Source organism: Corapipo altera, unplaced genomic scaffold (genome assembly GCF_003945725.1).
Source record: "Corapipo altera isolate COAL_440 unplaced genomic scaffold, ASM394572v1 2b, whole genome shotgun sequence".
Taxonomy (NCBI): Eukaryota; Metazoa; Chordata; class Aves; order Passeriformes; family Pipridae; genus Corapipo; species Corapipo altera.
The window spans coordinates 20665760-20683241 of NW_020884874.1; the positions used below are offsets into that span (position 1 = coordinate 20665760).

A 17482-nucleotide genomic window follows, 5' to 3' on the forward strand; every position below is an offset into this window, starting at 1 on the left:
CTACTGTCATTTTTGTCTCTTTTACCTCCTGCACAAGAAGATAGCAAACACTTTATTTTACATTTGCTTGACATTTTTTCAGAAAGATTTTGGTAGTTATTTTGAAACTACTTGGCTTGGGGACTAATTTACAAAGAAACCTTATATTCCACAGGCAAAAAATACTGAGTCTCTGACCACCCTTGGGAAACAGATAAAGTGGTTCTCAACAAAAGCCTGATTCCCAAATCTAAACCGCACAACAGAAAAACTGATCTGACTTAAAACATTTTTTGTGCATTCCATTTTAAGACCTTCATGTAAAGAATTGCAGTATACAAAAAGCTGAGCTTCAAGTGCTCCAATCCTGCTGGATATTACAAATGCTACCTCTATTAATTCCCTCTAGAGAATAAAATCTCAGAGATTAATAACAGCTATTTAAAAGGTGGAGCTAAAGCCTCAGGATTTAAGTACATCTTACATAACTTTTACTCTGTATCAAAAGTGTTTCAATAAAGCTTAAAAAATCATTTCCCCCTCAGCCTTGAAAATCTGCCTTAAGACCATAAAATAATTAGTTACCTGTTTCTGGATTCCAAACATAAGCCTTTCCATCTTCACTTCCTGAAAACAGGAACGTACCACATGGTGTTAAGGTGCTGTGAATCTTTTCTCTGTAATTTGTGGCACCTATGTATTTCTTCGTAGCAAAGCTAAAGAAAAAGAAAGTTTACAAATGTAGCAGATACTTTCAGAATAAACAATCTAACTTTTTATGCATCAGTTCCCCCCTCTATTCCTCAGAAAAACCAATACACCTTGCATCCCAAATAGGTATGCACCTTCTGCAGAATGCAGTGTTTACCCTTTATTTTCCCTGACTTTCATAATGCACCTGACATTACAGATGAAAGCATACATCCTTGTCTTTCAGTAGAAAAACAAAATCCTCAGATCTAGAGAATGGATACAGATGTAGTAATTTGCATTGTCTTGATCCTGGGCTTTGCAAAAAATGGGGAAATTGGCACTATTACTCCAAGCTTTGCCAAAAAAGTTTTCATTATGCTTCTTGAGCTTGAGTGCTTAAATTTATCTAGCAGCTCTCTTCAGCTCTTCAGACTAATATCTCCTTGGTTAGAAAACCAGCAGAAGAATCAACAAATTTCAAGACATAAATGTTAATTTACTATTAATATTTTTAATATTATTTCGCAGCATAGGTATCCTATTCCTTTTTCCAGTGAAACACTACTGGTCAGCTTAGTAATCATGATCTACTGTCAAACAGTTTTCAGGCATCAAGTGGGAGTGAATCTACAAAAGGATGGAAAGAAGCATAAGTCAGCTTTTAAGAGTCTATTTCAAACATGTGGCATAGCCTAGAAAACAATATGAAAGTTCAACATGGAGACTAACACAGCAGCAATACTATGACAGAGAATTTGAGGCAAGAAGAATGGCAATAGTCCACCACATCCCTCAAAGACAGAAGACCATAATTTTTCAAATGTGTTACTGAAGAAATAATGGAGGTATGCTGGGAGAAATGCAGCGCATTTCATATGACAGGAAGATTATTTTAAACAATATTCTGAATAAACATACTCCATATGCAATTCTATTTGGCAAGTAAGAGAAAAGGATTCCTTAATGATCACAGTGCAAGACTGTATTAGCCCAAAAAGGAGTTTTAGCTATGTGAATAAAAAGAGATAGTATCTCTGAGATGTCAACAGAAGAGCTCTGCAAGATGTAAAACTAACCTGCATATGAAACCCTAAGGAGAGGACTGAAACAAATCTCTGATCACATACCTTAGTGACAAGACAGCAGTATTAACCAAAAAGATCAAAAAAGCAAGTTAAAAGAGGAAAGTTAAGAGCAACAAGCTATCAATCAAAGTGAATTGTGAAGATCTGTGACCTCCGCCCCCTCTTTTCTCATGCAGGGAATGAACAGTTAATGCTGACGTGTAAAATTATCACTGCTGGGTATCTGACCCTGTGGTTTATTGATAGACTTAAGCCAATGTAACTGTGGGCTGTGGTCAAAGTAGCAGTCCTGCTGCTGTCCTCTCCACCCTTGTTTTCCCAGGCTCTCCCTCATTTCTTCTCTAGTGTTTGGGCAGCTATCAGACAAGTTTGATAAGACAGTTGATTAAAATGAAAATTAATAATTTGTATTTTTAGGCTGATTTTCAGTCGGATCAGCACACTGATCTGACTTACCCTGCATCAAAAGACCTCTAGAGATGATAAAAAGGAAATGCTAGGAATACATGGCCAAAGCTGTGGCAGACCCAAGGAAATGGTGTGTCCTATGGATAAACTTACTTAAAATAATTGTGAAATTGCACCCCATATCAACCCTTTCCTAAAGAGTAATATGCATGTCCATTTTCCCCTCTCAAACTAAAATTCTGTCCTTTTTAGAAAGCGTAGAGCGCAGATAGAACACTATCTGCCTCAAAAGCTACAGGTTTGCTCTGTCAATCCACTGATTTCAAGCCTTGATTGAGTGGACAGTTTAGGCTTCTTGCATAGTCATTATAATGTACTGTTTACAGTAAGAGGAAAAGTGCACTATAATACTGTAAAGTCTTCAGCTAGTTCAAACATTCAATCCAATAGAATAACAGAACAGTTTAGTTTGGAAAAGACCTTCAAGAACATTAAGTCCAACAGCTAATCCAGCACTGCCAAGTCCAGCACTAAGCTGTGTACCTAAGTGCCACACCTACGTATCTTTTAAATATCTCCAAAGATGATTTTCTGTATAGTGAGGGGAGGAAAGACACTTTTGAAACTAAGGATAAAACATTTAGAAAGCATGTTCGTATTTTTAACGTGACTTTCCAGAACAGAATGTTCAGGTACATCTTAACAATGTATTTAAGTGATTAGAGTGAGACCCTTCTAACTTTCACCCAATGAAAGGACATGAGGGAATGGACATAAACTGAAATAGAGGAAGCTCTGCTTAAAATTAGGAAAAAAATTCTTTTACTTGGAGGGTGAATGAACACTAGAACATGTTGCTGTCAGAAGCTGTAAAATCTCCAAGATATTAAAGACCCTTCAAGATATTAAAAACCCAACTGTATAAAGCTCTGAGTAACAAGCTGTTTGTGATTTGATTATTGGGTTGAACTGGTCACTCTCCAACAACAAAGACCCAAGTGAGTCTGTAATCCCCTTGCTTTTCATTGTAGTTTATTACTAAAGAATCATGTTCATAACTATTAAGAATGAGATAATCATCAAAAAACTATGTAAAAATATCTCACAGCCTGCTTAATACACCATAATACATACATCATTGCATTTTTCAGTATTTATGATGACAATCATATTCTGTTTCATTATCAAAATACCCTTCCCAGAGTCTTAACAATGAGAAACTAACACACAAATAAACGTTATCATTTCAAAGTTATTTTCACACCTAGATTGCATTTGAAAAGGGATTTCAATCTTTAGAAGATGAACATTGTCTTCTTCATGCCACCTTATGCTCCCATGTAATCGAGTAATTTATGGATATTCTATTCTAAAAGACTTACCCAATATCACACAAAAGGTCTGTAATACAGTGGTGTTTTGAAACTATTTCCTAACCCTAATATTGCTATCCTTGATTATTAGGACATCTTTCTCCTCCCCAACTACACACCTAATACATCTATGGTATTTTATTTCCCCAAGTAAATTTTAAAACAAAAAGGAAATACATATTTGTCACCAAAAATACTAACATTCTGAGATCTATAATTCTCAAGATACTGTCTTTGGCATGGATCAATAAACGTCTTCCATTCGGATGCACCTCCAAATGATTTATTGGTGTCCCTTTAATATCATTTTCTTTTATTTCCTAATGAAAGAAGGAAAATAAAGAAAAATATATAACCTTGTGTTATAAAACTCATTTTTCTACACATTATTATTAATTTTTCTCTTGCATTACCCTTTTTTTCTGAATTCATTCTATTTGATTAAAAAGTCTGTTCCTATATTAAGGCATTACATCTTAGACATCAAGTATTCTCAACCACAAGGCAGATTCTGTTGTGACTGAATTTAAAAAAATTCAGCTGACGACAGAAATGCCAGTTGAACATTAGGCCTCTAAGGTATGAACAAAGGTGATTTGTAAAGGCTATGGTCTGTTTTATTACCATGTGCCCGAGAGTCCAAACACTTCTTGAACTTTGTCAAGCTTGGTGCTGTGACCACTTCCCTGTGGAGCTTGTTCCAGTGCCCAACCCAATTAAGTTGCAAAACAATTAAAAAAAATTAGGTCATTGAATCACAGCACATTGTTTCAGTTCTTTTGTACTGGTTTTTACAGAAAATACACCTTTGCAGCTAAACAAAAGATAATTTATAAAAAAATTCGAATTCAAAACAAATTATTAAATTTAGAACAGTTCACATAAAAATTACAATGCTAGTTTAAGAAACCTGTATACCTTATTGATCCTCCAGTGTTGAAAGAGGTGTTGAGAACTTCCTTTGACAGGTGTATCCCAAACTATTATCAATCCTGAACTATCTCCTGAGAACATGTGCTGTCCTGTGAAACAATGTCTTACAAGTGAAATACCACCACACCAAAAAAATAATACAGAAAACAATGTATGAACAAGAAACCACCTTTTTTTTCTATCATTTCATTCTATCATTTTTGTGAACAGGTAGTTCTTCCATCTCTTTTGCTATAATATACTATACTTGCAAATGCATTTTGCTCATACTGCATGATATAAGATGATACCATAAATTTGGATTTACCATATAATCAGATATAGAATTACTTTTAATTGGAACAAGAATACCGTTATCCAATACTTGTTCTTTAAGCACAAATATTTATTCTTTATAAAAATGCAGCTTTCCTCTCCATAGTATGTACTTCAGTGACTACCTCCAAAAATGAACTGCCTGATAACTAATGATATCACTAATACCAGAAAAAGTCAAACACATCCAAGTACCTTTAATTATTCATCTTCAACTCTTCCTTCACTAGTACACATCAGTACATCACTGACTTTCAGCGGTTAATCTACCAGTTAACATGACTCACAATGGTCAAATCTCTGTCCTTTCCTCTCAGTGTTTCCTATTTCTGTCAATGTCAAAAAGTTCATCACCTTCTCACTTCTGCAGTCTAGTGTTAAAATTCTCACAATCTAACTATACTACCTCATTTTCTTTACCAAAGAATTATAGAATGGTTTGAGTTGGAAGATCATCTACCTCTGACCTCCCTGACTTGAGTAGGGACACCTTCCACTAGACCAAAGCCCCAGCCAACCTGGCCTTGAACACTTGCAGGGATGGCACATCTGCAATTTTTCTGGGCAACCCGTTCCAGTGTCCCACTACCCTCACAGTAAATAATCTCTTCCTAAGAAGAATACATTGCCTCTATGACATAAAGCAAATTAGTAACAGTCAAGTTGGCCTTTGACAAAAAAGACAACTACTTCAAAAAGTAATACTAACTACATACCTTCTGCATCAAAACAAAGTGTGTTGATGAAACTTTTATGACTATCAAGCTCCTGTAGCAGTTGCCCATGGATTTCTTTCACATTTGCATTCCAGATTCTAATCACTGAGTCATAACATCCTGTCACAACCAATGAGTCAGCAATTGGGTGGTACTTTGCAGTGTAAACAAACGAAGGATGAGGGAAAACTCTCACTGCAGATGCCGCCTGCATTTCTATTTTCCACATTCTTAAAAGGAAATAAAGTTAGGATATCTACTGTATAAAGCAATCACACACAGATATAACTGATGCCATATTTTGTGCTAGTGGTTCTAGAGGTAAATACTTGCAAACACCTAACAACACCCACTTATCCTACCAATTTGTTTCACCTATATCTAATCCTTTAATACAGTAGTTTGTAATAAGAATTAAGAAACATTTACTGCTTTATACAGTACTTTGTCTTCAAAGTAAACTCATGACTACTTACTCATTTAACGGATATATTACACATTTTAAAATACACATAAAGAATTTCATGGAACGGATCCGTTTCTTTCTTTCAGGATTATAACCAATTTAAGACCTTATTGGATATCACTAATTTAAAAAAATGTTAGAACAAAAAACCCACAAAGGAACATTTAGGGTCACTAAATATAAATAAAACCCCAGAAAATTTTACAATAGTAATTATAAACCAAACAGCAATCATGATCTCAAGGATGTTTGCATCACATAAATTCACTTCTTACTATTTATCTATTTCCTATCCTTTGACAGCCATTGTTGTAAGATCAGATTTTTCTCAGTGTTTTTTATTTGAGGGTATACGTTTTATCACCCAGCCTTCCCTGAAGATAAGTCCACAAAGAATAGAACAGTACCTGAATCATTAAATACAGTTGGGCAGCACATTAAACAGAGTGCTCAGTTACAATATGGAATTGAATTGCTTTAGTGACACCCTTCCAGGTGAGGTGACCACTTCTGGTGGCTATTGATGAATTCTAAGCTTACTCTGAGGTGACCTCAGAGTCACCTGCAACCCTTTAGAGTACAATTAATTTGCAACTTAATGCAGAAATGTCACAAGGAATCTACCTATCTTTTAGAATGGTTTTGCTCTAACAACATAAAAATTAATTTATTGCTCACAAATTATGTGGGACTAAACCTTGCAAAGGCTTGAGGATAATATAAAAGAGTACACAAGGAAGAATTCACAGAAGTTCCCAAATTTCCCTTCAAGTTGCCCTAGAATTCAGAAGAGATGGTCTAAGTAATAATCTCATAATGAATTTAAAGCAATGGGGTGCTGAAACTTTTTAAGGAGCTTAAGGCAACGGACAATAAATACAGGAACTAATAACTCATACAGTGACCATGCGTAGCACACAGAAAAGGAGGCAGACCTCTACAGTTTCAACTTGCTGCCACAAATTCAAGAATTGAGGAACAGCTGGTCCTCCTTATAGGCAACATAAATGACGAATTAATATTTACCTCAATATAAAAAATTTAATCCACTCCCAAATTAAAAAAAAATTGTGCGGTGTTCTCAAAACAGTCTTTTTATGCCTACATACAAGCAACAAAAAAAACCTAGAACAGTTCCACATATACGATATATCCTTTAACAATTCTTCTGGCATTTCAATTATGCAACTGCCTGTAGCATTACTGAGTTGCATAACAGAAACAACACATAGGAATCTGAGGAGCTAAAAAAAAAAAAAGCTCCATGAAAACCAATGAAGTTGCTCATCATAAAATTGTACAGTGTCACAGCCATATTTTCATGTATTTCTACAGTTTTGAGGGTTTTGGCTTTTAAAACTTGAACAGATTAGTATTTTGATATTAACACTGCACTGAAGAACACTTTATTTGTAGAGGAAAATGTGTATATGTTCAATTTAAGAAATAACAATATCAAATTTTATTTTCAGCAATTTAAGTGGAATTATTTAAATAAGTTTACAAAAACAAGAAAACCCCACCAACATACACATATGCAGTGTGGCCAATTTATAGACATAACCTAAATCTTACATTTTCAATTTATTGCTTCATGTTCAAATTTGCAAACTTAATACTGCATTCATAGCATGGCAATTTCTCCAGGGACCAAATATCACAACTGTATCAGTGTCTTCTTGAAATATTGAAAAACCTTTAGGCTTTTCACTACATTGCAGATTTAAACACTACAGTTTTCTAAAAAGGTTTGGTCTCACATACATATACATTAGAAACCAATATAGTAAATACAGTGTCAGTGTCTAACCCAATCACAATTTTTATATTATTGTAGTCATACCATAATTAAATCTTTAACTAAAACACTACAATACAGTTTGTAGTAAGACATTGAATTGGACCACTTTCTTTTCTGCTTCTGATGCTATCTGCCAGAATATCATCATCATACTGACCTGACAGTGCCATCAGAGGATGCAGTAAGAAGGTATTGATTGTCTTTTGACCAACAAAGATCATACACTATGTTAAGGTGACCATAAAACTCTCTCAGGAACTGTCCAGAAGGAATTTCATACACTAGTGAAGTTTAAACAGAAAAATAAAAGTTTTGTTAAGTATTTACAGTCAAATATATGTAGCTACTAGAGCAAAGTTTAGTCTAATCTTAGGCTGATTTTCTGCTAGCATAAATCAACTCATTTTCTTTATCTTCTCATTTTGAGAGAACAAGATCAAATAGCTGCTAGATATGCATGGACAGCAAGCATCTGCTTCCATCTAGTGGTTCATGAATGTCACAGTGTCTTAACCCTTAAGAAATAGTTTACTTGCTTTAAATTATTAGAACCAGATTAGGATTAGATACATACATTTTTTTTTAAAAATTTTGACAGCTATTTGACCAATCTTTGATATATTTTAACACTGAGATCACTTTCTGGGGCTGTGTAATAAAGGAATTTAGATTTACTGTTCCTTGCATTTAAACATGTATTTTGTGTAAACCTAAAATACTGTCCTCTCTAAATCTCCAAATTCTTCTGGAAGGCTTAAGAACTATGCAATTGAAGATATTGTGATGAAGCAGTCCCAAATTTGAGTAATAAGGAATATTTGTATTTCGACTGAACTGGACCATGGAAGACAGCAGCATCCAGTAGTCTGTCTGGAGATGATGACAACATTCGGGCATCTAACCTTCGAGACAGGTTAGGAGAAAAACTTACATGAAAATTTTGTGAGGTAGGAGCTGAAAAAGTTATTTCACTTAAAACATTGTTATCAAAAAATATGTTCCTTCTGCAAACTGATTTTGTATTTCCATTAGACCTCCAGGCTGAAAGTGTCATTTCATGTCATTAAACTGTATACATATAACCAAGCATGAAAAGCCAGTTCCAGCCCTATCAACACAGAAAGAGCATTTTCCTCAATGCTCTTTAATGCACATAAGAACGTGCAAAACACAATAATAAAACAGAACCTCTAAAAAAAGCACAATTTAAAAATACATCTTTTAACCTTTAGTTGCAAACTACATCAATCATAAGAAAAACACGGAACGTATTTAAACTTACAAACAATGGGATAGCCATTCCTTCCTGCACACGCTGCTGCCAGCATTTTCCCATCATGAGAGAAACGAACACAGAAACAGCCCATATCTCCACCTCGCAGTGAAAACAGGTGTTTGTTTGGTATGCGGCAAGCCTAGCTTTTCAGGGAAGAATGGTATGAATATTAACTATCCAACGCTGAAAACACATTCTTAGCTACTGACATCCGTAAGTTTTAAAAAGCTAGTAACATCTTAATGGAATTTAAAAGAAAAATTCAACCTTATATACAGAGATGGTTCTGCAGCATAACTCAGGTTACATCTAGTTTGTATGTTTGTTTCTGCCCCGTTATTAGAAAACACTAGTAAGTTTTAAAAATCTAAGAAAATTTAAAATTAAAATAATTTCCTTAATTTTAAGAAGTGCTTAATAATGTCTATCATCAATGATGCAAACTGTGCAGTTAGACTGTAAGTCAAGCTTGTTTAAGGAGTCTAAGCACAACTTTCAGTGACTTAATGAACTCAAAAGTCTAACCACAGGCACTTAAACCTTGGGTCTACCAAATCACTTTTAGCATTCCTCATCTGTATTTAAATTTCTGACTTTTAAAGACACAACCAGAGATGAAACATTTCAAAACACTGCACAGGCATTTTAGTCCCTTTTCCTTTCTCTCAAAATATTTCCTCTTTTTTCACCCAAGGGCTTTTTCTTCAACACTAAATTCAAAGTTTAAGGTGAAGTAAAATATCCACAATAGCTATGTGATTATTTAACCTAAACCTGATTTACCTCTAGGAATGAAAAATGAGTGTGAACAGATTTATATTCATTTAAAAGTATAGAAATAGATCTCATCACCATGGCTAGGCTTCACGAACGAAGATTTGGGAAAGGCTCTATCCACATTTGTTACAAACAAATAGATCTACTCATGAAATAATTGTATATGCACTATTAATCTTGTTAAAAACAATATATGTAATTAAGGCTTCTTATGCTTTTTAAACTTACTTTAAAATAAAACATTATTATGTTGAATCAGTAATTCAGCTCAGAAAAACTTATTTAATTTCCAGCTCATGTCGCTATAATTCACATATAAAATAAATTTAATATTTAATTCATGTATCAAATGAGTCATAATTCTAGAGAACATTTTTGAAAAATAACATATCTATCTATAGAGACAGATACAGACATACTGTTTATCTTTACAAAGATAGCTTTAATTGCAAAACAGTAATTTAAATGTATAAAAAGGAAATAATAATTTTGATCCATTATTAAATTTTAAACAAGTGCATATTTCAAATATTTTTTAGCAAACAGACATGTCACATCATGCTAACCTTACTGAAACTTTTTCACAAGACAGCACATCACAAAATGCATCACCATTGCTACCATTTTTCAATATGCCCATGGACTAGTCTAAGCATAAATGAGCTAATAAAGTAACATACTTAACCTAAATACAACTTTCAGGTATCCTGCCATTTTTGGTTAGAAAATTCCCATTGCAAAAACCCTAATCTATTCCCTACTATTTTATTATTATTAGCAAACAGTGCTAGAAATTAAGTCCATGTATATTTAAGTGTTCTTTCAAAAGTATCCGTACAAGAATTACAGTAGGGAACCAAAATAAAAATAATCACTCTTTCTTAACAAATCTTTATGTTATGCTTTGAATTTGTATAGAGTCATGAACCCATGCTAATGTCGTTCTACAAAATTATATGAAATTATTGCATGGACATTCTATATATAGTTGCAAAAATATTCCCATTTTATGACTGCTAATTTTCATTAGCTACAGTGATCTAGGGGTTAGGATGAAGTCAGCAAAAACCTTCTTAGGAAGGTTCTTCAATATAAGTTTTTTCTGTTATACTGTGAAAATAACTTTAACAAACAAACAAACAAACAATCTCAAGAAAATATATTTACAATCAAGCTGAAATCTGAGAACAGGTTTCCTGTCTTACTTCCATTACCCGAATAACCCTACTCTTTCAAATTCTTAGAGAACTCTGGAGATGAAAATACCTGACTGTTCTCGAAAAAAAAAAAAGGTTAAATCAACCATATTTGCTAAGATTAGGCATCCTCTGCTATCTATGAGACTTTTTTCATGTTTTGTTTAATATTTTTCTTAATTTTAATTAATTACTTGCTTCATAATACTTATACCATAAAAACAGTTAGAAAAATAAAGTAGCTATTTGAATTATTTTCCTTTAAAAGCAAAAGAAAAACACTTTACCTGTCCAGGCAATCTTGACCATTTAAATGGCTCCTTTTTCTCCTCTGGAAAAGGTTCGTACCCCTCTCTCTGGAGCTCAGACAGTGCTGTATTACTTTGTTCCTGCTGAACAGCTATCATAGAGCGAAAAGAAGGAGCAACCTTAAGGCAAACAAAACTAAGTATCAAGGAAAAATATTTTTGAAGTGAACAATGTAATTTCTGAAAAGATTTTAACTTTAAATGTATTGCATTTTTACATCTCAAACACGGCATTTGGAAAAGGTTTAATACATAAAAACTGCATTGCAAAAACTTCATTTAAAGTAACCAGGAAGTCAGAAAGTAATCCAAGCTTCTAAAGTTGTGTCAATCAGATGATATCACAGATTTATCAAATAACTGATACTTTTCTATTTTTAGTAACTATCCAGGTCAGTGAAAATTAGTAATGCTCTTGTATTGTATTGTACTACAGCAGGGGTGTTGCATAAAAAAATAAAAAAAAGCATTCCAGCATGTAAATAGTTGTAGTGACATTAACCTACTACCTTGCAATTAAAATACTGCTTCAGTAACAAACTCCATTCTTGATATCAAAACATATTACCAGTGTTGTTCACTCTCGATATCAAAAGATATTACCAGCATTGTGTACGTTCAATAGTTGCAAAGAAAGGAGGACTGACAACATTTATGATTTTAATAGTAGGTAAAGCATATATACTTTCCAGACTTCTGTAAGTACACTCACTGAACTTCACCTACAAGTTACACCAAGCTTGAACACACAGGAAGCCTCAACACTAGGCAACAGTCCAGCAGCCCCTCTGAGAGGCACAGAGGCCATACATGCAGTTCTGATCTGTTTTACTAAGTCTCTTTAGAACACACCAGAATACCACGAAAAATTACTTTTTTCTTCCAGGCTTACAGTAGTTAGGTATTCACTGTCTAGGTTCCTGTGACTAAAACAGAAGGTTGGACACCTACTATGCAAGCAGAAATCAATTTAGGAGTTTAAATTGTTTGGCAACTTCTATGCAAATGCCGTGTTTTATCTGACACATCTATTTTCACATCTACTAGCCCATGCAGAGGTATGTGAGATCTGGACCCTTCTGGAGAAGCAGACTAGGCAGAATTTGTAAAGATCGTAAATGGAAGCAGAAATCTATGCATAGAAAACTGTCATGCCATGGCTCTTATCTGGAGCTCAATCCCAGCCTTAGCAAATCTGGCATTTATGAGAACAAGAATGAAATAATACCAGTAATCAATGAATCCAGTCAGGCACAAGTCAGAAAGCCTACAAATTCACCACATCAGCTGAATTTCACAGAGGACTGTAAAGCAGGGACAGCTGTAAACCAGTGACAGTACCTAAACCTACCAGGAAAACCATCAGACCATGGTAAAGACAGGCTCAGAGGACTTCCAGAAAAAAAGAAGCACAGCTGCTCAAGCAAAGTGCACAGGATTCCTAACAACCTCAGCAGCTGACTGAGCAGGAGATCTGCAGGTGTCATTCCAGTACACAAATTAGAGTGTCCCAAACCCTGTGAACTAATCCCACAGATTAGCTCGGTTTTTGTCCAGGCACATCTCACCAGCCTTCCACATCACCCTTGACTGCACGAACAGTGAGCATAAGAAAGACTTATTACAGTTCTAAATACAAACAGAAAATTACATAATAGAACAATACTGTACTTGCATACTAGAAAAGGAAATGCTGTATTTATCTTGAATGTGCATCTCAGCCCACACCAACGTAAGCCTATCTTTAAAGGAGTTTTCATCTGAGAAAAAAAATACAGCTCATTATAGCTTAGGGTGCAGGGAATAGAGTTAAGTGACTTACATCTTCTCTCATAGAATTTACACACCTGTACGAGTCCAGCGACTTAAAATGGCATTTCCCCTAATAAGAAGGAACCTTAATCTTCAAGAAATTAAACTAAAAGTTTTCTGTCAGTGACAAGATATTCAAAGTTGTAGATGGGAAAGTAAGCCTATTTTTCAAAGATAACTAGGAAGGGCTGAGTTTGAAACGTATCTTCAGATGCAATGTTGTTATAATGTATTTTATATACTGCATACAAGCACAGCTTTTATATCCATGCATACGAACACAGATGCACATGCATCTAGTTGCACATGCAACTAGTTACTAGTTCTTGCAGAAAAGTCTGCATATTTGTAAATATATTTATATATTATATATTTAACTTACATGATCTGGCAGTTTTATGCCTCTTACAGTTACATATAAAGTTGATGGGTAACGATTTCTAGGACATTTTGCCCACCAGTCATAAACCTCAACAACATTTGAACGTGACTTGGTCCTTGAAGGTGGGTAATATAATTGCAGACGAAGTTTTCCACCAATGTTTAGAACTCCATTTGCACCTACAAGCTGGAAGGGTGATTAATTAGAGGAAAGAGGAAGAAAAAGTTAACATAAAAGAAATAAAAGTAATTGATAATTTCTAGTATTTTAGCTACAGTATAAACTCTTGAAATCCACTACCCATTGCAGAAATATACTAATCCTAGAAGTGGTAATGAATTTAACATTATTAAATGCCCCAAGATCAAATCACTAAGATTAAAGCTTAGATAGCAGCCTAGTTTTGAAAGATGTTTCACAGCAGTAGTACCACGAAAGTGGGAAGACTTCTGTAGTACCACTTCAGGTTTGTTTTTCTTTTTTTTTTTTTGTTTTGTTTTTTTTGGCTTTTTGTTTTGTTTGGTTGGTTGGTTGGTTTGGTTGTTTGTTGTTGTTGGTTTTGGATTAGTGGGTTTTTTGGCTTTGGGGTTTTTTTATTACTACTTGCTAAAATCAACCAAATCTCAAAGGACTGCCAATCCACAAAAAGCCTCTTCCAAATTTGTTTCCTTTGATTGTTGCAACAAAGGGCATTGCTAAGGCTTTGGTTCAGAGCAGAAGATACAGCAAAGCCGTAGCATCTCCAGCTTCAGAGGAGACAGAGTTCTCTCTACTGAACTAAAGAACAAGCGTACCTAGTGCCATTAACACTGGTCAGTGTTTATCAGGACATTACTTCGACTGCTACAGATGAAAGGATAATGCAGACAGACAAGTAAGAACGAAGAACAGGCCACCATTTTATTCATAGTTATGCTAAAAATTCACCCTTCCCTCCGTTCAGGAGTAGGCTGTCCTGAATGCCTGGATACACAGCTATACACCCAGATATGCTATACCACACTTCTGTTTCCAGTAGATTCACCTTGGGCAGAGCTAAGAAGAATCTCCATATTCAACTGATATGAAGGTCCTTCTCCCTTCACCTAAACTTGCAGTCCATTATCTTCTCCTGTATTTCTCATGCTGTAGACTGGTCAGTGATTATCATCCACACGGGTAGGTGTAAATAAACAATCCTCAAGGAAACTAAAGCTTGCCAGCTCTTAAAGAACAAACTCACACATTCAAGTCTCTCCTAAAAGGGTAAAAAGGTACACATGTGCTGGCTAAACTACCAGTATCTCACATTTGCCTCATTTGTATATCAATTGTCACAGCATTCCCAATGCCACAACTAAAAATGAGAGGAAACTTATAATTGGGCTAGGGAGTCTTTTCAAAGATTGGACAACTAAAAATGCCACTAGAATACAGAACAGTTGAGGTACAGAAATTAGTGGATTTGTCATTTTCTTCAAAATCACACAACCACACAGAAAACCCTAAGAGAAAACCTTTTTCTGTACTTTATAAACAACAACAAAAAAAACTTACACGTTCTATACTTTCTTAAAAACCACATATTTTTTATTGTCAAGCTTGCTAATGTGTTGATTTTATGGGGTGAAAGAAGAGGGAAAGGAGAGAACAGCCAAGCAAGGATTTTTTTCCCCATCTCTGTTGTTGGAAATATTAAAAAAAAAGTTTCCCTATTAAGTACAGTTAGAGATTTTCAGATAAAAATATTTATAAATTTTGCTTCTTTAATTAAATATTTACAATACCTTTAGAAACGCCCAACAAATTTTTCGATAATGACCTTCCTGAATTTGTACATTGGAGATGGCTCTCACTTCATCCATACTTATACAATCAAGGACCTAGAAGTATCAGCGGGAATATAAATGTATTTCTAATGAACTTCATGGTAATTAAAAAATAATTGCTGAAAATATGCTAGGTGCAATTCACTAAATTAAACAGATTTCAATTTTAAGAAATTACAAAACCAGTATTTTTCCCATCCAAGGGTACAATTAGAAATGACAGATCCTTATGCATTTACCTGATGGTTATTTATGACCTGTATTAAAAAGAATGTCTGGTCTTAAAAAAACCTATTTTCGCTTCCCTTCTGTCTCAGCAAAAGAGGAAACAACAACATGTAATTTTCTTAAATCCTATACACTTCAGAAGTCATAGAGATCACAAATCTGACAGCTAGGTGCATACTAATCCAGATGGAAAATGGTAGTCACAAATTTAATTTTCCTTTCCTAAATTTATCACTTTTGTCATAGAATCAGTCACAGAATGGTTTGGGCTCGAAGGAATCTTCAAAGACTATAGAGTCCTGTCTCATGGGCTGGGACATCTTTCATTAGATCAGGTTGCTCAAAGCCCCATCCAACCTGGCCTTGAATACTTCAAGGGATGCCCATAAGAGTCTTCATTTTTCTGTCACGAACCAGAATTTTCTCATATTTAGCTACTTCTGGAAGTTTATCTCGGTATACAAAAAAAACTCCCCTTAGAATCATACTTTCTTCAACTGACTTTTCAATTGATAAACCACGTTGAAGTCAAACAGCATACTTGCAGTGTAATCATACTTTTGGTCCTAACATCAGTTTGATTTCCATGAAGAATCTTTACAAATATAATGAGTTTTGTGTCAAGCAACTAAGGACTCTTAATTCTATAAATATGTTCATTTATAAGCATCACAAAACATAAAGAAACACATAGTAATGTATTATATTCAATCTATTTGAAACAGAAAAAAAACAAGGAATGAAAAAATATTTATTGTATTAGGGTACCATTTTGAGGTTAGTACTACAGAATCTCTCTGTACAAATATTGAAATACTTAAGCTCAAAATTATGTTGAATATATAATTTACAATATAGAGGACAAATTAATAACTACTTTATGAAGATGGGGCCAGAAGTAGTAGATATGTAAAATGCAATAGCTTACTCATTGGTACAATGAGCTGTTGCTACAAGCAGACAAATTCTGCCTTTCAGTTTCTGGTAATTCTTTCAAGAGTGTGAAAAGAAAAAAGTGATATCCTTCATATCTTACCAGCCTTTCCCAGAAGTTTGACAGTTGATTTAATAAGTTTTGTACTCTTTATTACTTTATTATTTTTATCAAAACAAGGGTTGTTTTTATTTTATGAAAAAACATTTTTGGTATCTCCACTTAATTCTGTATCTTAAGGCTATGCTATTAACCCATTCTAACTAAAACAAAACATCTGAATCAATCAAATATATACTGCTGAAGAAACAAACCAAAAATTAGAATATGCATAAACTGGATGCAAAATATTTAACCTTACCTCAAAAAACAGGATAACCTGAGGGTTTTCTTCAGTGTTTTGGGTAAAATAAGTAAAACGCTCATTAAATATTACTTGTTCTTCCCACTCTGGAACTGTTGATTTAGACTGTCTAAAGTCATATGGTTGAGTCATAATAGGAAGAATGTGCTCTATTTCTTCTTGTTCATAAGATGAAACTTCCCTCTTGCTGTTTGAAAATTTCCAGAGTTACAATTGTTAGAGCACTTAAAAACCTCAAGCAAAACAGTATTTTCAATTACTGAAAGCAAACTATTTTGTTTGATTCTAGAAAAAAACTCATCCAAAATTTAAAACAATTTGCAATGTATATAGAAATGTTGCAAGCTAAAGTTCAAAATCCTAACCATTAAGTTACCGTTAGCAAATTTATGCATAATGGTCATGGTAGAGCCTACTGCTTAAACACAGTTAAAATTTGGGTTTCAGGAAAATCATGCATAATGACAGTGGAAACAAGTAACTCAAGCAATTAGAAATACGAAGAACTAAACTTTATTTCAGGATTTTAGAAGTTCTTTAATAAAAAAGAAAAGGTAGGCGTTATTTCTACTGCAAGAATTTTGCTTACTTATTCTAACCTTGGCTTTTATATATTTTGAGGACTTAG

At 34.2% G+C, this 17482-nt stretch overlaps 1 protein-coding gene across 14 annotated transcripts in view; it reads right to left on the reverse strand.

Annotated features, from left to right (window-relative positions):
* AHI1 (Abelson helper integration site 1) overlaps positions 1-17482 on the reverse strand; it is a 95483-nt gene that overhangs the window by 62974 nt on the left and 15027 nt on the right. For 13 of the 14 annotated variants that reach the window (XR_003526046.1, XM_027633822.1, XM_027633828.1 and 10 more), the window contains 10 exons: positions 16852-17044; positions 15287-15382; positions 13521-13706; positions 11306-11446; positions 9052-9184; positions 7927-8050; positions 5503-5732; positions 4457-4560; positions 3740-3858; positions 565-695 (listed from right to left, as the gene is read on the reverse strand). Coding sequence is in view for 13 of the 14 variants with exons in the window: in XM_027633822.1 (XP_027489623.1) it covers positions 565-695; positions 3740-3858; positions 4457-4560; positions 5503-5732; positions 7927-8050; positions 9052-9184; positions 11306-11446; positions 13521-13706; positions 15287-15382; positions 16852-17044 (1457 nt within the window). In the remaining variant the exon portion in view is untranslated. The remainder of the gene's footprint in view (positions 1-564; positions 696-3739; positions 3859-4456; positions 4561-5502; positions 5733-7926; positions 8051-9051; positions 9185-11305; positions 11447-13520; positions 13707-15286; positions 15383-16851; positions 17045-17482) is intronic. The other variant, XM_027633833.1, reaches the window with a different exon arrangement.